The 24,691-nt window shown below is 33.4% G+C and overlaps 1 protein-coding gene across 8 annotated transcripts in view; it reads right to left on the reverse strand.

Moving 5' to 3' along the window:
* Positions 1-433: 433 nt before the first annotated feature.
* The window catches only part of LOC143249082 (coiled-coil domain-containing protein 142), a 90,340-nt gene continuing 66,082 nt past the window's right edge, over positions 434-24,691 (reverse strand). For 7 of the 8 annotated variants that reach the window (XM_076498298.1, XM_076498300.1, XM_076498301.1 and 4 more), the window contains 2 exons: positions 9,244-9,452; positions 434-777 (listed from right to left, as the gene is read on the reverse strand). In XM_076498298.1, coding sequence (XP_076354413.1) covers positions 635-777; positions 9,244-9,452 — 352 coding nt within the window. In that variant the 3' untranslated portion in view covers positions 434-634. The other variant, XM_076498304.1, reaches the window with a different exon arrangement.

A 24,691-nucleotide genomic window follows, 5' to 3' on the forward strand; every position in this document is an offset into this window, starting at 1 on the left:
ATCAATGTGCACATATCTTGATAATAAATTGTCTTGTTGTTGGGAATTCTGTTTATGTAACAGGTTACCAAATGTGTTTGACACTGACTATTTCGTTAGGGGGTGTAATTCTTTTGAATTAATTATCATGCTCTTGTTTTGTAATAATTTAATGAAACACCTAAAAAATAAAGTTCATTACAGCCACAGTTTCATAAACTATGAATCAGGTGTAGCTTGATGGAAAGTAATGTCTCATTATAACAGCATTTTTCAATCTGTTGATATTCAGATATGTACAAATGTATTTGTGCCATTTCTGTTATTTTCATTTTAGAGCAACTTAAAAAAATTCTGATGTGTGACTTGAAGTGAATTGGTATAGTTCTTGAGACAGGATTGTTCTGTTGTTTTATGCAGTGATAGGGGCAGAAGGTAATAATTTTCCCAGGTATAAATCAGATGCCTTTTTATTTATTATAGTTTTAAATACCACACCATCTTCCTCCACAAATTACAGCAATGAATGGAAATATTAAACAACAGACACAAATTTAAACTTTTTTTATGCCAGAAACATTATTTTAAAATATATCCTTTTGATATAAAATTACAAGTTTCCATATATTCAGTATGGTCATGATTAGATAGTAGTTTATTTACAGTAATAACAAGTACACAATCCACACACTGTAGTTGATTTTTTCTTTAAAGGACGCCAATGCTCTTTCTCTTCATCAGATAAATCTGTAACAGGAAGTCTTCTTTGGTCAGACTCAGACAATGTGGACACTGATCCTACAGATATAAAACTACACATCAGTGTTGTTCCAGCTGAATATAATATCTCAGTGTTTTCTAACAGAACAATTAGAAGAAGAGATGGAGATAAAGGATCAGTTACTGTATGTTTATTAGTCCAAACATATACTGATGTTTTAAATAGAAAAACAATTAGTGTTTAAGGAAAAAATTCCAATGCTATAGTACATTATATGACAAAATAAAATAATTTTATTCATGAATAAACTGAAAAAAAACAACACAAAAAAACACCTTTGCACGTTTTTGAGCACTGCAAGTCAATTAAACAACCACAGAAAACACCAACATACGAAGTAGGGAAACAAATGCAAAATGAAATAATCCCTATTTGTATAAGAAAACAAATATTACATCAATACAAAGGAACACATTTATATATATATTACTTAATAAACTGCAACACTCCACACATATTCCTGTACTCGTTCACACTCTTGTCCCTAAGTTGCACCCAACAACAATCAGTTGCAAATTCTCTTTGTTAACCTAAAGATGGCCTAAGAAGGTCAGAACGTTTTTCTGTACTTTATTTTAATTAAAATGTTAATACTTGTACTAGCTGTCTTTAGAGTACCTACACAAATATAATAGTGTATTCATTTTCTATAAAAAGAAATTTTAAAAATGAATAAAAGACATTTTTATATCATCTTAGAGAGATACATTTATTCTTGAACATTACAAATTGCATATAATATAACTACAAAATATGTTGTTTTAGGTAAATGTAAATCACATTTTGTGCAAGCAAATAGAACCTAAATACAAGCCTGATAACATGTAGCCACCTATCAGAATAAATACAAGGTTAAGTAAGATTACAATTAGTATTAGGTTAGTGGCTACATACATCAGATCAGACTGCATAATACACATTGAAATTATGACCAAAAATATTAATAACAGCAGGGATACACAACTAAAAAATCAATGCATTCTAAATGGTATGAAGGAATAAAAATCGTGTAACATGAGCATTTTGGAAAGATACACCTTTCTTCTTTGCAGGCAAATTTGGTATGAAGATGGTATTTCACACTACCTATGTTTATAAGTTGCTTAATTTATAGTTCTGATCTATGTATGAAACTTACTTGAATCAGAAGTTAATGATAATCAGATCTGAACTGACATTATGTTAAATAGCCTCCACACACAAAGTCAGAGAATACAAAATCACGTAAATGAAAAATTACAATCTCAAAAGTTTCCCAAGCTTAATAAAAGTATGGAAAATACAAAAACAAGGGCATGCAAACAGGTAGTATAGAGAATAATATGTCACTCACAGAAGCAAAGAAACCAGCCTTCAAATTTCCTTCAACAGGCCTACCACTTTAGACTGGTAAATGATAATAGTGGACACTTGGCAGCACTTAGCAAAAGAGGATAATATTCCATTCTAATAATCAAGGTAAAATAAAGCGTGAAAATTTAGTTGAACAAAATACTGATGAAGAAATGCTGAAAGTTGGTATAGGAGGCAGAACAAAGAAAAATAATTCAAAATCAGACAGAAAGGGAAGCCATTAAAGGATCCTGACTTTATTGACCAAATCCAGGAGCTAAACCTCAAAGACAAATGAGACTAATCATAAACAAATGTTTCTATGCAAAAATCCTTCTCATCCTGAACCACAGACCAGAATAATAGTTAAAGAAAGTAGCAAATGATTTAATCTAATGTTAATCAAATGTCTGTTGGAGGATATAAATGCCAACCCTAAAGGGAGAACATGACATGAACAATCCCCAAACTGTATTATTATCTCCAAGCATATGAGATGTCATTAAAGTGAGAAATGTTACTGTGCCAATATGGGAAGGTCTAATAATGTAAAACTTCACTGCTGATAAACAACACCATTTAAGTACTTAACCAAATGTATTACAGAAGATTAAGTATGCTATATTAAAATGATTTTGAATACATAAGACAAAAAGTCACATGTTGTGGTACAATAGCATGTACTAGAAATACATTTTGGTATTATTTGGCATTTTATGTATACTGTAAGCCATTGAAAGTTGATCACTTTTGGGAAGGGTAGATAACAGCTCTTTCTGATCTGAAACATTCATACACCCAGATCATAAGGATGTGTTTGGTTTGGGGGATTAAGAATTTCAAGACAGATATATACATAATTCATAACATATCCCTTATACTTTAAGACATTGGAAAATAAAGAAACATGGGTGACAGGGCCAATCATCAAGGTGTTATCTATAAGAAAATATATAAACAATCAAAGTATAGATTAATCTGATTATAAAATCAGATAGTAGTTTATTTACAGTAATAACAAGTACACAATCCACACACTGTAGTTGATTTTTTCTTTAAAGGACACCACTGCTCTTTCTCTTCATCAGATAAATATGTAACAGGAAGTCTTCTTTGTCATACACCTATTGTTAACTGTTGTATACTACTCACTCATGTATTTACACTAGGACTTTATGCATAGAAAAATTAAGAATACTTAAGCTCTTGCTGCTTTTCATCCAACTTCTGTTTAAGAGTTACCTGTTCCTCCACTTTTGTCTCTCATACTCTATCTAAGAGTGTTGGAGATGGTGATGAAAGAAATATTTTTTTTTGTTTGAGCCTTCTTTATATATTCATCTGCTAAAAACTATCATAGTTTCAAAGTCTTTATCAATGGCAATCTTTTTTGCTCTTCAGCATACTACTTTCCTCATCCAAATGTTCTCTCTTCTTTTTTTCTGCCTCTATGTTTCTGGTCCCCGAGATGAATATTGTATCTTCTGAAGGCACTACCAGCATTGAAAATGGATATGATTTCCACTTTTGAAACTTCAACTGCATCTATCACATTGTCAGTGATCACCCTCCTGAAAGTGAGAGTTCCTTCCATTATGTTCATTTCTTCAACTTCTTTGTTTATTGACAAATGCTTTTTACTGTCAAAGGTCCATGAAATAAAAGAAGTAATGTTTTCTTAGCCTGCCAGAGATGGAAGAATTGCTTTTGACAAGCAAATCAGTCACAGAAAAATGAAAAGTGATTCTTGAAAATGAGCTGAGTAACCCATTACCAACAGCTGAATCCATAAATAGAATTCATTGAATATTGAATCACAGTCATTGATGTTGAACCTTTTCTTTTAAAAAAAAATGTAGAATTTTTAAAAATTTTGTTTGTGTCTTGCTTCTTAGAACAGTATCAGGATCAATGCATGCCATATCCTTAACAAGGATGTGTTGAAGGGGTACTTTGTCAAGAACTTACTGGTAAAACAAACAAGAGTGGCTGTGCAGGCATCCTTCAAATCCAAAATTTAAAGTTTAATCACTCCCTTCTTGTTTAGTTCATTAAACACTGTCTCTACCACAAAGCTACTTGCAACTCTGTGATTTGTAACATAATTTTATGAATTAATCACTTTAAGTGATACCAGGTGTTTTTCTCTATCTTCTCTGGGTTGGTTCTCATTTTTTGGTGCAAAGCAACTAGGCTATCTGCACCAAACAACCAGTAAAAATAAAATAAAGAGTAACTTATTATAAGGTGTAAAAGGAAATTGAGTTAAAACAAATCAATGGACAAAATTAAGATAAAACCTTAAATAGAATTTAAAAGGCCAATGGCCCTTACAAATGATAAAAGCATAAGTAAGATGAAGAGAGAATGGTTGTGATCCAAGAGCATTTACTCTATAGAACGATCTCTCCCATCAATACAAGTACCACCCCAGAGGGGAACATGCCCATTAAAGTTCCCCACTATTAAAAAGGTAGACTGCAACTGTTTAATGAGGATATCAAGGTCTAATTGATAATAGGTCTCTCCAGGACACACAAGTACAGTGAGCAAAAAGTGATGATACAGCCCAAGGAAACATGGAAACAAGGGTGTATCGAGTGGCAAAGACAGGTTAGACACATGCTGATTGACTCATCCATCACACAACCTGACATTTTAGTACAAAGAAAAGTGCTAAAATGTGACTGTATCGGTAGGTTTCAAAAACGTTTCTGTTAGAAGAGACACACATGATGATAAAAATTAATCAGATCTTTAATGTCATCCATTTTAGAGTGAAAACCCTGATAGTTCCACCGTATCAAAATGACCATTTTTACTTATGTGAAGAATAACTGGGTGAAGAGCCCTTTCAATTTTTACCTCATTACTATTCTTTATTAAAAGGAAGTCTTTCAACCTCCATGTATTCTGCTTTTGGATCTGTAGATGTAGAGTCCATCAACTAAGGTCATGAATGATTAATTGTTCGACATCTTGAGGCTGACGAAGATGGATCCAAACGTGTCAAAAGCCGGGGCCAAAGGAAGTGGACTGATTGCACTGGAAGAATTGGTGAAAACAAAGATTGGAGAATACATTCACATATCCACTGTCTTAACCATGGAGGGCAAAAGACTCTTCACATGGTTGGAGAATGACTCTACTGGAGGCACAGAAAGATCTGTCTGCACTCCTGCTGTAGCAGTGGAACAGAGTACAACAACATATGTCCAAGATGTTCTTTTTAATATGAAATATTATTCAATTTTTAAATGTTGGACCTCTTTCTCTTCCACCTACTTTGGACATAGTGTGGTTGCAGTTCAAACTTGTAGGTATCACGGTTTTTGCCACCACAATGAGCACACATCAAAGAACCACAACAAAGCATGTTGAATGACTGAACTGTTGACACTGGGGTTTGGAATATATGGCTGTACCTTACAGTTCAGATAACCTGCCTTGACTTTTGCAGGTGGACGTGGTGATGTAGATGTTAAAATAACTATGCTGGTAGGCAGCATTATTCTGTATTTATGAGTGGAAATACAGCACTCTGCATAAACACCTGGGCTCGAGAAACCAGCAAAGATCTTCAACTCAGGAATGTTCTTTATATCCCTCTCAATAATAACTCCTCTTGAAGAATTCAAAATAGCATGAGGAGTAACTTCAACGGGTATATCCACAATAATCTTCGATTTCAGAAAGAGTTTGCTGTTTTGCAGTGTAGATGTTTCCACCAAAATATCTCCATAGTGCAACTTCCTTCTAATCCCTTTTGAATAAAAAAGGGAAACATCACCCCTAAGGATTTTGCAGAAAACAAATACAAAATGAGAAACTGAGGTGCTAAGTCTGGCTGTGATGATGACTGTTGAACAGAGTCGTCCATATGTGGTCATTTTACAATAATCGTTTTCTTTTCATATCGATTTTATTTTTTCCAAAGACTGGGGAATTAATAATAAATTGAATACATTTTAGTACCCACTACACTCACCCACCACAGAGAGCTTTATAAGGGGATGCACTGCAATGCTAAACAAAAACACTGCAGCAATGCCAGGGTTTTCTTGGTTTAAAAAGAGGCTAATGGTAACAGCATGCAAAACATTGTGGGCAAATGGTAACATTGGTTTATACTATTGATACACTGTAAGAAAAGGCTCAGCTTGGTCTATTAAATAGTGAAATGAAAAATGCTAGCTTAGGTGTCCAAAACACATCTTTCATTATAGTTTCTTTTACAGTTTGAAATGATTCTGTTTATGGGTCTGAAACGTTACACATTATGACACTGTCATTATAGGTTCTGAGAGGATCAAGTAGATCTAAGGCCCTCTGAGCATCTTTAGGCATTCTTCAAAGATTTGTGTTTGCAAAATACAGATAGAAATGTAGATGTCCACACTACTCTAACAAAGTCCTCTTTTCTTGTTGAAGTAACACAGAAAAGCATATACACTGTACATTGCATTCAAGATTTTATACAGTTTCCAATTAACAGCATCCCTTGCAATTTTGCATGCACCATAAACTTTATACATTCCACAACTTTCTACATTTAGTAATGATACACTGAAGTGTTAGTCTTGTCATGGAAAGACCATATTCACATCAGGACCATCCACTGAAATTTGAATCATAATTCTTATGTTCAAATTTGTAGTTTCATCATGAATCAATGCAGTGACCATGTCAGAAACTTGAATGTAAAATACTTTGTTTTCACAGTGCCTTGGCCCCAATGATGAATTCAAAACTCCATCTAGTTCTTTTGCAGAAAGTTGTTCATACTCTCAAAGAGAAGAACAAATTCTCAAGATTTCATTCTATTCTAGCACACATGTAAAGTAGGTTGCTAAGCCAAAAGAAGCAAAATACGAGGCTGATATGCCAAAGTGCTTTGTGATAGATCTATCAGAAAACATGCCTTGAAAAATTCTGTTTATTCCTGCACTGGAGAAGAAGTTGTGGTGCTTATTGAAGGCATGCAATATCCAGATAATTTCTGTTTTTTAAGCAACTACCTTTGTTACATATTCTAACACAGAAGTAGATGAGGCTGCAGGTGTTGATTGAGATGAAGATGTGAGATGGTAATGTACAGGTAGAGGTCTGAAGTTGTGCTGTTTGTTTAGACTGAAATGTTTATCTTAAAACATTAATAGATGTATTAGTAATAACTTTTTCCACTAAAGTTTAGAAACAAAATATCAAAGAAAATGGCATAACAAAACAATTTTTGAAATAGATATACAGTTTCTACATGTGTAAAGTTATACAAGTAACGATTTTCAGCTCTTTTTGTTTTTTCTATTGGCAAAACAACAGCCATTAATGTTATGCAAAGTCAGTAAGTAACCATCTTGAATCATAATATCTATTGTTGAAATGTATACAACAATACATAAAACATGAAACTAACATAAAAACCAACGTTTTACCATAAATATAGCAAAAACAACAGAATTACTCAAACAGAAAGCTGTTCAAAATTACAATAAAAGTTTGCATTTTTAAAGACAAAATAGTTGGCTAACTTTCCAGGGCAACTGAAATTACCACAAGTGTATGCACTAATAGTAAAATGTGTGCACCACTAGCTTCATAGCTCTAAAAAGATTTCAGGCAAATAGTTTTATGATTAGAATATAACAATAGATTATAATAATTCATTTCTAACAATACAGATTTACCTGTCTTCAATAACAATTTCAGACTCATGCTTACTTGTTTACTGTTAGCTTAGTGTTTTTTTCCCATTGGTGTAGAATTGTAAAGCACTCTCTCCCAGAGATCAACGTCTTTTTGACAAACTTTATATTTAGCATAATTATTTGTAGTCCTCACAATTGAGCTAGCAAAAAGTTCGAAATTGTAGCCAAGCATTTTGTGAAAAGCAGTGGGCTGTACTGAAAATAGTGGTATCAATAAGCAAAAAGAATGGGCTCCTGTATGTTGCTGAAAATCAGTTGAATATCATCTTTTTCGTCTTGTTGGTAAGGGAGCGTTTCTTTCTTGACTTGTCTTGTTGAGAGACCAACTGGTGAGACCTGATGGTGCTCACTTTGACTAACCTCTAAAGTTTCCTGGCATGCTCTTTTGAGATCTTTGGATAATAATTAATGATTATGCAGGCTCATGTCTTTCAGAAAACAATCATCAGCTGCTGTGGAAGCTTTCTTCCTACCTTTTCTCTTCTGCTACTTCACATAGTCCATCTTTCCATATCTCTGTAACCAGGAGTTCATAAAATCCAGTAAATTGGAATTATTCTATCATTTTGCCTCATCAAAAGTTCTTCTTTGCTCAAAGAAACAAGGACTAAAAGTTCTTCTTTGCTCAAAGAAACAAGGACTGCTCTTTTCTATGAAATTAGCTAGTAACACTTGGCCATGATAGCATCACATACATGTTGTAGCAGATAAACTTCCAAATTTCCTATCAGTAACAACCTCTTTTATAGAAAAAAAAAACTACGGATACAATACTCAAACAGCTTATGAAACTATTGATATAATAATTATCCACTAATGCATCATCCTGAAACACATATCTGAAGAAACGTGCAAAAAGTTGGATGATGCTATATAGTTTTCCACCACCATATTTCCACATAATCGAACAAAAATACTAACCAAATATAAAATTCCACATAATCTCACTGAAATTCAAGCATTTTATATCAACCTTAAATGTGATACTACTTGTATTTATATGAATAAAATATTATGTTAACTCCATTGTTATTTAAATAAAAAAGGGAGGCACATCATAATGTGTTTTATTGGTTTCAAGATAATTTCTTAGGAAATTACTTGAAATTAGAAAGCATATCAAAACATCATCCCAAATTTTCTCTTACAAGTATTTAAAATTCTGAATGATTTTTTGTTATCTAATTGAAGTCAAAAATAATGATTAACATTCTCCTAGTTATCCATTACCAACACAGTCTCTCAACACTGACTGCAGTATATATGCCAGGCCAAATTTTGCATATTCTAGGATAGCAGAAGTTGTATATATATATATATGGATTATCACATAAATAAAGCATTACAAAATGAATAAAACATATTTAATTACTTATTTCAAGTTGGTTTTTTAATAAAGCAAGATCAAATCCTAGTTTTGCTAAATCTGGTTAAGAGACCCACCTAGAGATACCGGAACAACACGATTCTGCCTGCTAATCAGTTGCACTGGCCTATTTTCAGGAGTAGCTAGGAAATCAGTCAAAGCTGAAAATTTGAGCAATTTTTCACAGGCCATGACTTCTTCAATAACTTGACAACTTAATGAAGATTTCCACATCCAGTTGCAGATATACTGAAGATCTTGCTTCAGTTGGAGACCACCTGCAACACTTTAGAAAATACTTATTACATTATGATGGTGATTTGTAAGTACCATAACATTTGAAATATTTGATATTCTTTGAAAAGGTGCATTCACATTTTTGAAAAACAAAATTTTTCCCCTGCTTCCAACTCTTTAAAGTCCATTACTCAGAGACATTCTAATATCACATGACATGTAAAATTTTAAATTATATTATGAAGAATGCAAGAAACAACATTAAACATTCCTTGTCCTGTATAATATCCACATCTCAAAATTATCTGTTTTAAAAAAATGATACAAGAATAAAATCTCACATGACTAAGAATAATGATTTTGATACAAGATAAATTGGTAGTTTCAATGAAAAAATATATTTACTACAGAAAAGTGATCCTGTTTGTGTACATCTCTAAATAATAATATAGTCATATTCTGTTATCTTATGTTGATTCATTGATACATGTATGTACTATAATTTAAAATTCATGAAACCAAAGATTATAAATGTCACTATGAATTTTAAGTGGAATTTGGTGTGAAAATAAAGTAGTATCTATTGCCAAGTTTGGTAAATTATTCACAACAAATTATAAGAGCATGTAATGAGATTAGACAAATAGTTACAATGCAAGCATGTTCAATATAACTTTCCACAGCACAGTGTAATTAAACATCCTGAAAAAAGTTGCCTATTATGTCTGTGGTTCCAAATGAATTTTGAGAATCAGACTGTACAACACAAAATTTGACAAGTTCAGGCACTAGTAATGGAAATGGAGAATTACAGAACATACAGTACAGCACAAAATTGTTAGGACAAATTCATAAATTAGATTCCAGGCTACTTTCAAAATTTTTATAAACTGCATATTTAGTACAACAAAAACTGAGTGGAAGTTCAGAAAACAGTTAATATTTTGTGTGTCCTCCCCTTGCTTGAAAAATTACAAAACTATCTCTGATGTGTGTTATCAAATAATTGTATTATACAGGGTGTTTGGGAAGTCACTGTGCACTTATATATTTATTAACAGACAAAACTGCACAGTGGCTTTCTGAACACCCTGTACTATATCAGACATCATGAGCTCAAAGGAAATATAAACAAATTTAACAGTCTTATGGTACAAGTTTCAAAAACACATTTCTTGCAACTCTGATCCACATATTTAACACTCCTACAAAAAGACGTTTCTAGTCCTGATTTTTCCAAGCCCGTTCCCCTGGCTGTGGTTTCGCTAGATAGTAGATAGGGACAGTGGGAATCTCGTTAATCCATTCATTAATGGATTTAAATGGCAATTTCATTTAAATACAAAATTATTAGCCTAATATTAATAACCTTTCAAGTTGCTCTGGGGCCTATTAGGCCCCACTTTTCACAGGAGTGTTAAAAATATAACTTTTATTAACAAATACTTTTACTGTCATAATAAATAATATAACATGATAGCTTTCAATTGTATAACAATCACTGAATGCCAGAATAAGCCAGATATATTTCATGTTAATGGTTAACTGCTATTACAAGATAGCTGTACTTCACTTTAACAACTAATTACTTACATTAGAACAAAACTGTTGTACTTCACTAAACAGTTATCTACTTATATTAGAATAAGATAGTTTTTTTCACTTTAATGGCTAATTATTTATAACTGGATAGCTGAACTTCACTAAAAATTAACTACTTATAACAAGACAGTTGTACTTCATCCTAATAACTAAATGCTTACAATAGAACTAGACAGCTGCACTTCCTTTTAATGGCTATTTACTTATGATAAGACAGCTATTTTTCATTAATAATTAACTTCTTAAATACAATTATAACCTAGGTTTCCAGAATGTAACTTCATAAGCTCAATATTTTGCTATTACAACTTCATTATGAGCTATCAATATCCTAGTAGTTCCCTAATCCAGTTTAACTATCAGTTCATTAAACTGGATTAGGAAACTTGTAGGACATCAATAGCTCCAGACAAAGCTATAATAGTTCAATATTGAGCTAATAAAGTTATATTCTGGAGACACAGGTTGTGATTTTATTTACATTTATAAAAACATTTTATAATAAACTCTAGTTTGAGTTAAACAAAATTTTGTTTGTTTGTTTTGGAATTTTGCACAAAGCTACTCGAGGGCTATCTGTGCTAGCCTTCCCTAATTTAGCAGTGTAAGACTAGAGGGAAGGCAGCTAGTCATCACCACCCACCGCCAACTCTTGGGCTACTCTTTTACCAACGAAAAGTGGGATTGACAGTCACATTATAATGCCCCCCACGGCTGGGAGGGCGAGCATGTTTGGCGCGACTCGGGCGCGAACCCGCGACCCTCAGATTACAAAGCGCACGCCTTAATGCGCTAGGCCGTGTAAACAAAATTAAGAATGATAGTTAACTACTTACATTAAAACAAGACATGTGTATTTCACATTAATGGTGAGCTACTACAGTAGATTCTACCTTTGCAACCATATCTCCAAAAAGACCACTCCCTCATTGTTGGCAAAATATTACAGTCCCTACAATTCACCCATCTTTATCATTACAAAATATTTTATAATTTTTACATCTTTAGTCACTTTTGTAATAATAAATAAAGAATAGTTAAGAAAAACAAGAAATATATCACTCACCTGTGTAACCTTTTTTTTCGTTTTTGACTGCCCTATTATATTAGCCTTAATACTTTCACCATTGCTTCTAATCCAAAAAATAATTTTTCTTTAAGTAAATAATGTGTGATAAAACACAGAATAAGAACATGTTGTATGAGAAAGCTGGGTATTTGTCAGGAGATTTTTTGGCTCTCTCATGACTTGAGAAGTTTAAGATTCATTTTGGCTCCATACTATGTTCTTATAAGAAAATATTTTTCCCATCAGCTAAATTGTTAATTATCTGTAATATCAGGTGGCAAGAATTATATTGCAATCAATCAGTTGTAATCTAGTTTTGCTATTGGTTATGAATTTAATAGAAGATGGTTACAAAAGGCACTTGAAAGAGCAATGTTTTCATATACTCGTTAATAACATTACCATGACAGATACACTGTGTATAAATACTGCATATCAATAAGTAACATTAGTTTATCCTATTTTGATCAGAAATGAAATCTCTTGCAAATGCTCTTATATATCTCCATGACATCGAAATTCTATTCCAAAATGATGTCAAAAGCAAAGTCATCTGGTTGGGTTGAGTGATCACTGGCTGATAGAGTCAGTTATTCAGGCACATAATGCTAGCAATAAAAGCTAGTGCAAATTAGCTGAATAGTTCAATGTTACAAAAACACAAATCCACAAATTTTGAAGTGTAAAGCTGAATAAATGACAGCCTCTGAAGAAAATCAGTTGTCTACAAAAAATGTATTTATTCCAAATTTATGAGTGATGATCCTGATGCATCATTACAGTCTTGGCATCAAAAACGTGTGCTATGAAAATTATAGTTTTTGGACTTATATTGCAAGGAAAGGTACTTACAATAGACTCTACTCTGGGTTTTTGACTTCAAAGCATCATCTGGATGGCTTACAATTTCAAAGTCAGACATAACATTTCACAACTTACAGTCAGTGGTAAATGTGGGAATGTCAATGTCATGACAGTTGTTGATGGGTTGCCATATAACCTGCTATTACAGAGGAATATATACACCTTCTGACATCTGCAATATGGATGAAATTCAAGTCAGCTATTATGGTTTACCAGATAAAATGTGTGTAAAAGGGAAAAAGTGTTCTGTGGGGAAATGTTTGAATGGAGTTGGTGAATTTGAACATTCTCTTGTGATCAATAAGAACACAAAACCCAGGTGCTTCAAAAACTTCAACATAAAAACTGAATTATCCATGGCTTGATATGCTAACAAGAAGGCATGGATGGCCAACAGTGTTTTTTAGGACTGTGCTGTAGGCTTCAATAGGTACATGAAAGCACAACATTGAACATTACCTTGCTATTAGAGAATTCCATATCACACAGTCAAGTGAATCTTAAAAGTGTAAAAATTGTGTTCTTGCCTCTCAAAGCACCATCAGTGCTATAACCAGGGTATCTTTTCCACATTCTAAGCCCACTACAAAAAGTGCCTAGGCTACTTTATGTTATAAAACATGGATAAAGGCATATTAATCACAAACTTCGTGAAAAATATCCGTGTGCTAGATGCTTGTACTTGCATCAAATCTGCCATGCATGAAATCAAGATAACACAATATCAAAGTGTTTTGTGAAATGTTTCATCAATCTTCCCTTAATTGACAACAGCATAGACAGAGACTACCACATCCCTTTGGTTCAACTGCTAGTGTCTCCAATTCCAAGTCTACGAATTTACAACACTTTATAAAATCAGGTAGCCCACTGTGAACTGAAACCCAGCATTCATCAAAATGATGGACAATTTAAATAACTTAGAAGATAATGTTTAAAGTGAAATTATTAACATCATATAAAAACACAATAAACAATTTAAATGTGATGGACAAGTTAAATAATGTAGAAGATAATGTTTAAAGTGAAATCATTAACATCACATAAAAAAACAATACACAATCAACAACCTTTTTGTGTAATACTAAAAATTTATAAATAGACAATGTGCGAGTAAAATTCATAAAATCCTTTGAATGATGAAAATGAAGACAATAAAATAGAAAATATCCAAAATAAGAAAAAATATTAATAGTTTAGATGTGCAATATACAAGAAATATCACACACGATATTACAATTCAATATTCAATTATTTTAAGTTAAGTGATAAACTAATTGTTCCCTTGTAAAACCACTTTCCTCTTCAGACCATTTTTGTTCAATCTCAAAGATGGTCTTAATAGAGAGAGTCTACTGTAATACTATAACAAGATAGCAATGTTCTACTTTAGTAGTTAACTATTTATAACAAACTAGCTGTACTTCAGTGTAATGGCCAACTACCTCTAGTACAACAAGATAGCTGAACTTCACTGTAAGGCTAACAACTTCTATTAGAACAAGCAAGCTGTACTACATTTTAATGGCTAATTAATCATATTATAACATGATAACTTTGCTCCATCTTAATGGCCAATAACTGCTTACATTATGAAATTCAAATGGTGCTTCACTTTAGTTGCACCTACCTACTAATATAATAGCAAGACAACTCTATTTCACCTTAATGATTAACTGCTTACATCATAACAAAGCAGTGGTATTTTTCATTAATAACTACTTGTATCAAAATAATACAGTTGTGCTTCAACTTAATAGCTAACTGCTTGTAACAAGGCAGTTGTGCTTCCTTCTTAATAGCTAACCACTAATATTATAACAAAAAAACTGTGCTTCACCATAATGGCCAACTACTTATAAAGCAATTTGAGATTCTTTTTAATGACTAAATATTTATGTAATGAACAAACAAAACCTTGGCAGGGGTTTAGATAAGAGAGAGAGAAATCTGAAGAATTCTCTCCCCCAACAGGGGTGTTCAGGAACATTGTAGTTCCTCTTCGTTCCTGCTCATGGAAGAATATTTATCTGTATGTGGGGGTTTTCATATATTTTAATTTGGCTTATTTAAGGCAATGAAGTGAGGTGGGGCAGTATAAAAATTTTGAGTGAGAATGCTTAGGTTACAGCAGGATAAATGTATTTCACTTTAATGGCTAACTACTACTATTATAATAAGACGGCTGTACTTCACTAACAGTTAACTACTTATATTACAACAAAACAGTTGTAGTTCACATTACTGACTACCTATTTATGACAATACAGCTGCATTTCACTTTAATGGCTAACTACTTATATTAGAATAGGACAACTATGGTTTAACTGAACAGATAATAATTTACACTGAAAAAATACTACACTACAAGGAACTGATTCTTAGAGAATAACTTTCTATTCACTATTAAATTTCTTGTGTATAAAGCATGTTCGTGAGCTGTATTCTGCGTCCATAAGAGCCATAATCTGGTTTGACGATCAGCTGGTGTCATGTCGGAGAACTCGCCAAATCCTCCTGCTCAATGCCAGTGAAATTTTCTTGGGCCAACCACTTGAAATTCTCATTCTGTATCCCTCAGGGTCTTTTAAGAAATTTGTAACAGTAGTTTTACTACGCCCAATCTCACCAGCGATGGCACGTTGAGAGAGACCTTGCTTTTGCAGCGTGACAGTTCTGCCACGTTCAGACTCTATCAACTTTTTAGCCTTTGCCATGCTTTTACCCAATGTGACACAGGAGATGTTGACAACGCTAATGCTTGAACACAAATGACTAAATTTTGTTACGTGTTTACCGATTAACGCTTCATTTCAGTATGGTCTTAAACTTTTGAGCAGCTAGTATTTAGGCTAATTTCATAGTGTTCACATTTTATGCTATTAAATGCTAAAAAGGTTTTTTATTTTCTCTTTTCTTATTTTCATCTTCGAAGCTCTACTCAAATAAGTTGTTGAGTCTAACAATGCAAAATGCTTATTTTTTTTATGTTCATTGGCCTTTGGCCAACAGTGTATAACAACTGTTTACATTATTTACTGTTTACAGTTTACATTATTATTATTATTATTATGATATTAACATTAGAAAAAATGCAATGAAACAATAACATTTTGAAAAGGTAATCTTTAATAGAATAGCTCTCACAACTTAAACACAAGTTGTTAAATACACTACCCTACAATGAAAATAAGACCATCTCCAAATATAGTATTTTATTACATTCACAAAGAAAACAAAATTCCATAACACATGATGCAAGTATTACATGATTTTCTATAAACAGTCTTTTATGTCTTACACATATCATATTACCTGTGTTGATTTGTATTCAAGTATTAATTAGTGTCATGTTGAGTATGTTATTGAGTTTTCAATCATCATCAGTCCAGTTAGTAAGTACTATAAGTGAATTTAGTTTAACAGATGGTAGTGTTTCTCAAGATATTGTGCTCATAAAACTTTAACAAATTACTATGGTTATGAGATATTTCATATTTCCCATGGGGAGAAATACAGAAGGGTTTGTAAGAGAAGATAGCTGAAAATTTACTTTTACTATAACAAAGATCAAGGAATCAACCAAATTTTGAAAAACTGAAAACATATATTAAAGGGTTCACACCACCAATACCAACAGAACACCACCACTCTACTCTCTACTGAATAGAATCAGTCATACTCAGGAAGAATTCTCCATAGTGGATAAAAACTAGTAAGTGGTAAGGGCTCCTGTACTCCACTTAAGACTATGCAATAAGTGACCACAGAACCCTGTTTATAAATGCAGGTCAGTCCAGTTTTTTCAAGTAGTACTAGAGGAAAGGGAAGAAATTCAGCCACTTCTTTACTCATGATAGTCCATGAGTCAGTGAAGTCTGGATCAGGCCTTGCTTAGGAAGCAACACAATGCAAGGAAACCTCCAACAGTCTTGTGGAACACAATATCTCATCACTGAGTGTGTCAGAATTGAATGGCCACATGGTGGAGATTTAAACCTAAGTATAACCTGATAGGTGCTGCATACTGCTCAATGTGACCCTGTGAGATATAAATGAACCCTTGTAAAAGTAGAAACTGATTAAGGATATAGAGAATAGAAATGGGTGGCAAGTGATAACCAAAACAAAAACAAATAGCTATATCATAAAGGTAAAGAGTGAAAAGAGAATGAGGTGTAGTCTACAAGCAAGTTTGTATAATCTCCTTTAAAGAGTGATGGAAATGAGCTGCCAGGGAGAGGGAAAGGTGATATGAGGAGACCTGGAAAAGTCAACAAGAATCCCTGTCAAAAGAAGTATATAACAAATGGATAAGCTGTCAGAGCAATATGAGAAAGATCTCAAATAGAGAGAAAGTCCCAAGAGATAAAGGTCTGGGAATGGAAACTGCAAAAAAATGAGCAGTACGGGACACATAACAGTGAATCACCCAACCCATACAGGACAAAGTTAATTAAAATAAGAATGAAAATAAAGAAAAACAATGGATGAAAGAGAAATGGGGTAAATGCACTCTCTCTCTCTCCTGCATTGAAGTTTTGAGGAGAAAAACATGGTCTGGATAGAGTAGAATACAGGGACAATGGTAAAGGATGTGAGAAATGTTTACACTATGTATAGCTGACCTGTGATGTCTGCAAGCAAAATGGAGTAAGAAATAGGTATTAAAAGAAAGATGGTACAAAGAACGCATGGTAAAATGGATGGAGTGGTAATGGTATAGAGAACAACATTCATATCCCAATTCAAGAGGGCAGTAAGAAGAAGAAGAAGATGAAAGGGATCAGGAAAGGACAGGTTAGTAGAGTACACAGTGAGAATGAAGAAAATTAAAAGTACTTAACAGTGCTGCCATATATTCACAATTATAGAAAGCAATAAACCTTGATCAAAGAACTAAACAAACTATTTTAAGGATGTAGGACAGAAGGTTGGGAAGAAATCATGAGACAAAGAGCAACTTAGGAGAATGCACCATTTACATTATTAAGCTGATATAGAGCAATGAGACAGGTCTAGCACAGAGTGATTTGAATAAGTGAAAGCACCCAAGGGAAAAGATGAATAGGATAGTAGGCATAAATATAAAGGTTGAAGCAGCCCTTACTGAATACATCCACAACCATAGCTGTATAATGTGGAAAGACCACAACAGGGGAAATATGGAAAAATCACTCATAAAGAGAGTGCCTAGCTGCCAGAATAGCCACTTGAACATCCAAAAATTGAGGGACCACTCTGTTGGGAGAATCTTGTAATGTTGAGAAAGACATTCAACAAAAAGAATCAGGGCACCAAGGATATGACCAGTAATAAGACGAAGTTGTCACAACTGGGCCCAGAAATGAGAGAAGTAACTGGGTGCCCCCTTTATTATTTAAGAAATAATAGTTGAATTGTTGGAATGAATCATGATTAGACACCCTTGGACTACTGAAAGGAAATAATTCAAAGCTTGATGTACAACCAGTGCTCCAAGAGACTAACAGGAAGAGATGATTCAACATTGGACCAGCAGTCTGAAAACACTTAAGAGTCCAAATACACCTAATCAAGGATGTATCTGCAAATAGATGAATGTCCAGATGAAAAAAAAGGGAAGAGAAACATCTGGTAAGGTGTTTACTTTGTTGAGTCACCAGGTAAAATTAATTTGTAGGTAAGGAAAAAGGTGATTTGTGGAGTCCAAGGGATCCTAATCAAGGTTCCACTGATTCTATAGAGTCCACCGAAAATGACAAATGTCCATGACCCTAAGGGATAGGGAATTCCATGGAAGATAGAAGACTTAGACCATAAAAGAGAGGGAACTTCTAATGTAGTATGAGAGGAGAGGTTATGACTTTGGAAACCAAATTCTCAATGCATGGTTCACACTAAATACCAAAGATATAAATTTTAAGCACTTTCAAGAATTTTCTATGTATTCTCAGAACTTTTGAAAAGCTAAGATATCCATGAAAATGAATCTGATTCCAGTAAAAGTTTACAAAATTTCTATTTATTGGTTCAACACATGAATGTAGGTGATTGGCATTTATTGGCTCAAAGCAACTGGGCTATCTGTGCCATACAACTGGCAAAAAAAAGACATAAAAGTAAAATCATTACATGTAAGAATAAATGAAAGTAGAACTAAAAAACTTCAATAAGGAGGTAAAAAAAACTTAAGTGGAATAAAAAAGACCAATGACCCTTAGAAACTTAAAAGTACAAGTAAGGTGGACAGTGTCACCATCACCAAAGGCACTGTTAGGGATGAACCCATAGAAAAAACTTGTCTAAAATATCATACTGATAGCATGCAGTAAACACTGGGCTATTGTAACTTGAGTGTTGTAAAGGCCACACATTAGTATATCAGTCCCAGATTTTAAAAAAATGATGATCAACTTCATCTTACCAATCCTTATGTAAACAAGATGGCCAAAGAGCAACAGAAGATTTGATCTGGAAAAGCTTGTTATCATTCCAATTCAACTTCTAACTGGTGAAGAGCCATGCCTTGAATACAGGATTGTAATCCATATACGGATCAAACATGGCAGTCACAGGACCAGAGCAAATGGACTTAACTGTGGTGTTGGCATGTTCGAAAGAATACCAACTAGGCCTGGTATAAAAAAATGGATAGAAACAGAAGATAAAGAAAATATGGGCAAGTTGGTTTTGAATATTGAAGAGAATAGGGTGAAACCAAATGTGAAGTGATTCCAGGGCTTGTAGAGAGCTAAGCAAGTTTGTATAAATAGTACAATTAGTGTACTGCATAATTTCTGTGTAATCCAGGGCAAGAAAAATGGCATAAAACTCAGCAGTGAACACAGAAACTGTAGAGGGGGATCCTGAGTGAAATACGAAACTGCAACAAACCACAGCAGGAATGGAAGGGTGGTTTGAAAGATGTTCAGCAAACAGAAGACAGTACTTCTAATTGGGAGTATTCACCTTCCTTAGATGACTCAAAGAAAAGTCACAGGTGAGAATGATAATAAGCCAAGGTAAGATGGGCTGACCAGTGGAGACAGCAACATCATCTAAAAACAGACCCAATTCAGTCAGCTGCAACTAGGCATAAAAGCCAAAAAAAAGAATGGTGGACTGCTTATTCTGAAAGAGCATAACCCACTGAGGAAGGACAACACAGCCCCAGGACACAGAGGATGTTTAGTGTTCTTGTACACTTGACACACAGCTACTTGATGTGTGGAATGAAGATTAGCTTACAGCCAAAGATAAGTTCCACAATTTTACCTCAGAGACCACAGAAAGAACATTATCAAGAAAAAGCTCGGGATCATATCTTGTTGGTGGCAAAAATGCATACAAATGGTTTTGGAAAAAGAAAAGGTAAAACTTTGTTAACCTGAAGATGACATAGGAAGATCAAAATGTTATTCTCTGCTTATCAGCAAAAGTGTTAATACCAATACCAGCCTTTCTGAGATACAAAAGGTAAAACTGTTTGATGTGGTCCACTTCAACAAGCAGTTGAGGGCAGTCTGAAGCTGCCTCTCAAGAAACCTCATGTTTAACAACTTACATGAGATGTGGAAAGGTTCAACATAAATAGCCCACTTGCAATGGTAGTAAGAAGTGCAGGAGGAAGTTGTGTAGTGATGGCAATAATCTTCACACACAAGTGTTACACTCAATACACAGCCCTGAGGGACTCCAGGTTCCTGTCAATCTCACAAAGACTTGGAATTGCCAGTCTGTTAAAAAGTTTTGGATAAAAGTGGGTAAATGTACATGCAACCCATATGAGTGGAGGTCTTACAAAATGCTGTATCTCAATGTTGTATTGTAATCCTTCTCCAGGTCAAATATACAGAAACAAGATATTATCACTTGAGAAAAGCTTCTCTGATTGATGTTTTAAATGGTCCACATCTGAAAGAATTGGGAATATATGGCTATACCTTACAGTTCAGATAACCTGCCTTGACAATGGCATGTGGATGTGGTGATATAAATGTAAAAATCAGAAAACTGGTAAGCAGTATAATTCTGTCATTGTGAGTGGAGATACACCTCACTGCAGAAACTCCTTGGGTAAAGAAACCAGTGATAATCTCTGACTTGGGGATGTTCTTCAAATTCCTCTCAACACTAACTTCTCATGAGATATTCACAGTAGAGAGTAACCTCAATGGATATATTTCCAACAGCCTTCAAATGCAAACAGAGTTCACTGTGTTTTGTGGTTGAACTTCTCAGGATGTCTATGTAACTTGTCCTACAAATGAAGGGGAAGATACTGGGCCCTGCTGAGATGGGAATTGAAAAATACACCAAAATGAATAAGTAATGAGTGGGTGTGAGATGTGACTTCTAAAAGTCTGACAAGCTAACCCAATCAAGCAGATTCCTGAAGAAGAAGAAGGGTATGGTTGTGGGATGCTTGTTGGGATGGAGCCAGGCAGTTATGTAATAGTGACACCATAGTTCCAGGTCATATATCTGATAAATAAATGCTCTAATGACTAAAATAGATGCAAGACCAAATGGGAGGGTTCAGAACTGAAACATCCAGCCTCAATGAACAAACAAAAGGTAACACTTGGTCATAGGAAAAATACAAAAGTGAGAGTAAACATCAGATTTTTTTTTACCTTGGTCATATGTCAAACTGGAGTGAAAGACCATCTAAGGGTAAGAAAAGTACCCTGTGGTGATACAACAAGGGTTAATGAAGCAACTGGATCATCAATAATAAAATGCCAATTCTCTGTCTTCTTGGGGATGATAAACAGACTGGAATAAAAACTTAGAGAAAGAAGAAACATGTTCTAATAGCATCTTGCTTCAAGAGATTCAAAAATATCTCTGATAGACACTGATAACAAAATTAGATTTCAAGGAGAAGGGAAGGAAAAAGGAATGGTAGAAGAATAGGAAGAAAGGATGAACAAAGATCCAGTCTCTCCAACAACACCCAAAAGAACTAACAATTAGCTGCAAATGAGTGCCAAAACTGAGCAAACCAGGCTAACCATGTTACCACTGTGCTTGAACCTAAGAGATAGTCTCTAACAATTCTGACATATGGAAGGCATCTGCAAGGGTGTTGACACAGAGAAGTAAAAATACAAAAAGGGGGACAGAGAGAGGAGAGAAAACTGGTTGATGAAAAACAGAAATAGGAGCAGAAGAGGACTGCAAAAGCTGGGAAACTAGAGATAAAATGGTGAAATACTGGTGCACAGCTTACACACAAGAAATCAGGGATATCCCTGAAAAGAGACTGGTGATGAAAAGAAGCCAGATGAAGGTATCTTAGGTATGAAGCAAGAAATATGAGATGGTTATAGGTAGTGACATATGCAAAATCTGCTCTTTGAAAGTTGCAGCTGGTAAACCTTACAAACTGAAAATATTGTTATTTCCTCTAACATATGTTGATTAAAGTATCATATTAAAAGTGTTTATATTATATACAAAAATTTTAGTACTTTATATGACTTAAACAATTGAAATATTTTAAATGTAAAGTAAACTATCAAATTTATTTTCTAATATGACAAAAAAACTGTAACACTGACGAACTGGAAAAAGACAATTTTCAGACTGAAATAAAAGTAATTTGATTAATGAAGTGCATTTTTTAGTTAATCATGACAGTAGTTGCTAGCTTTTATAGAAGAGTTTGCTAGCACAATGGAAAATAAATTAGATCTTTTAATAAATGAAATTTTCTGTTTGAAGAATGAATTAAAGTCATGTTGCAATGAAATAGCAGAATGTAGGCAAGAATTACTGTCTCTTCATGGAAATACTGCAATAGATTTAATGCCAGAAAATACAAATAATAACGAAATACATTCTAAGGTAACTAACAGTTCTAAAACTTATGTATCAGCAGCTAAAACAAGCAACACATAATTAATACCAAGACTTCTAGTAATGGTGATATTCAATTTGAGAGTCCATTAAAATCAGCTAAAGAATTTCCAGATGACACCAAAGGTGATTTAATCCTGGTCCAACACAAGAGAAAAGAACCAGAAAAACAGATAATTATTATAAGAGGAGTGAATAAAGACAATTAAGATGGTATATTAAAAACAACTTATGGTGATAATTGACCATAAGTAAATGGTTTCTGTGTAAAAACTTGCAAACAGATAACTTTAAAAAGAGTAACAAGATCAACCTCATTCATTGTTGAAATAAAATGGTTAATTTATAATGACAAGAAACCCACTTCAAGTAAATATGTATTCTCAAGACAGAAGGTTAACCTAATTAAAGTTTTAATATCCATACCAGCTGTCTTGAAAATACAGAATGGTTAACTGAAATAGCTGTAAATTTTTTCCTGAAATTTAGACAAAAGGATTAATAGTTTGTTTGTTTTTTCAACTCAGAGTTAACTTAAAGCAGAATAAAGAGGAATCAACTAATATGCTGTATAATGAGTAACAAGAATAATCCAATATGTTTAAATGTTAGAAGATTAATCATTAGACACATAATACTTTAACTCAATGTTTTACTGTACTTTGAAAAAATCTGATATACTGATATTTTTAAAGCCACTGTATTACATAGAAAAGCCTCCCCCTTTACTAAATTACAATATGGATTTCATTGGTCAGTCCTCTGGGCATGGTGGTGGAATTGTTGTATATACCCACCCTGAATTTAAATTTATATGTTAATTCCACCTTCCGGAAAGTGGAATGAATTCATAGATATATGTTTCACTCATTGATAATATTAAATTGAATAATTATGTATTTTGTCGGTAATTTTAATTTTTTTAAGTATGCCCAAACTACAAATGACAAAAGTTATGCCCTTAAATTAAACAATTTAATGTCTGTAATTAATGCACACATTTGTATTTACAATCCCACTAGAGCTGTTTAAACTGCACTATCAATACTTCTTAATATTTTTACAAATTGTTGCAATGTATTTCCAGGTGTAACCTACTAAGATATTTCTGATCAGTATGTGTTATCATTATCCTTTATTGTCTTGTAAGTTCTGCCAAAATTTATAGTCATTCAAAAAAAAAAAAAAAAAGAAGACTGGTTAATGCTGACACTTTGAAAAATTTTATTGCTACTGGAAGTTCTGTTAACTGGATCCATATTGTAAATGAAGATTATGATGTTAATTCAACCTTTATCTCATTTAAAAAACATTACTGCAACATGTATAACTTACTTTTTCCATTTACTGAAATTATATAATGCTAGGTATCCAGCTTGGATGACAATAATATTATTACATAAAATACAGAGAAACAAAAACTTTATAGTCATTTCAAATAAACAGGTAAACTCTGTACCAAAAATAAATATTTGGAACTTCATACACTTGTTCAGCATCTAGTGTCTGACCATAAGGCCAAATGTTTTGATTGACGTTTTCAAAGTGAGGAATCTTGTGACATACAAGGTACTAAAGTAGGAAGGAAGAGAATAAAGGCAAACCTTCACATATTTGTAATAAGATGGGTTATCTTGTTACACATCCTAAAAATAATGTCAACAGTTTTATGATTATTTTATTATGCAACTAACATTAATTGTTAAGATAAATTAACAGTGCAATCCATTTTATATTGCACCTACAACTGCTACTGAAAGTAATACAGCAATTGGTGGACTTTCATATTCCTCTTTACCTCATTGGGATGATGTATTATCTTTAGTGATGAAATCTGTTAGCAAACCAATAATTGAACCCTTAACTCTACTTGTGGATAAAGTACATAGAACAAGAAAATTTCTCAA

This window comes from Tachypleus tridentatus, chromosome 4 (assembly GCF_004210375.1).
Source record: "Tachypleus tridentatus isolate NWPU-2018 chromosome 4, ASM421037v1, whole genome shotgun sequence".
Taxonomy (NCBI): Eukaryota; Metazoa; Arthropoda; class Merostomata; order Xiphosura; family Limulidae; genus Tachypleus; species Tachypleus tridentatus.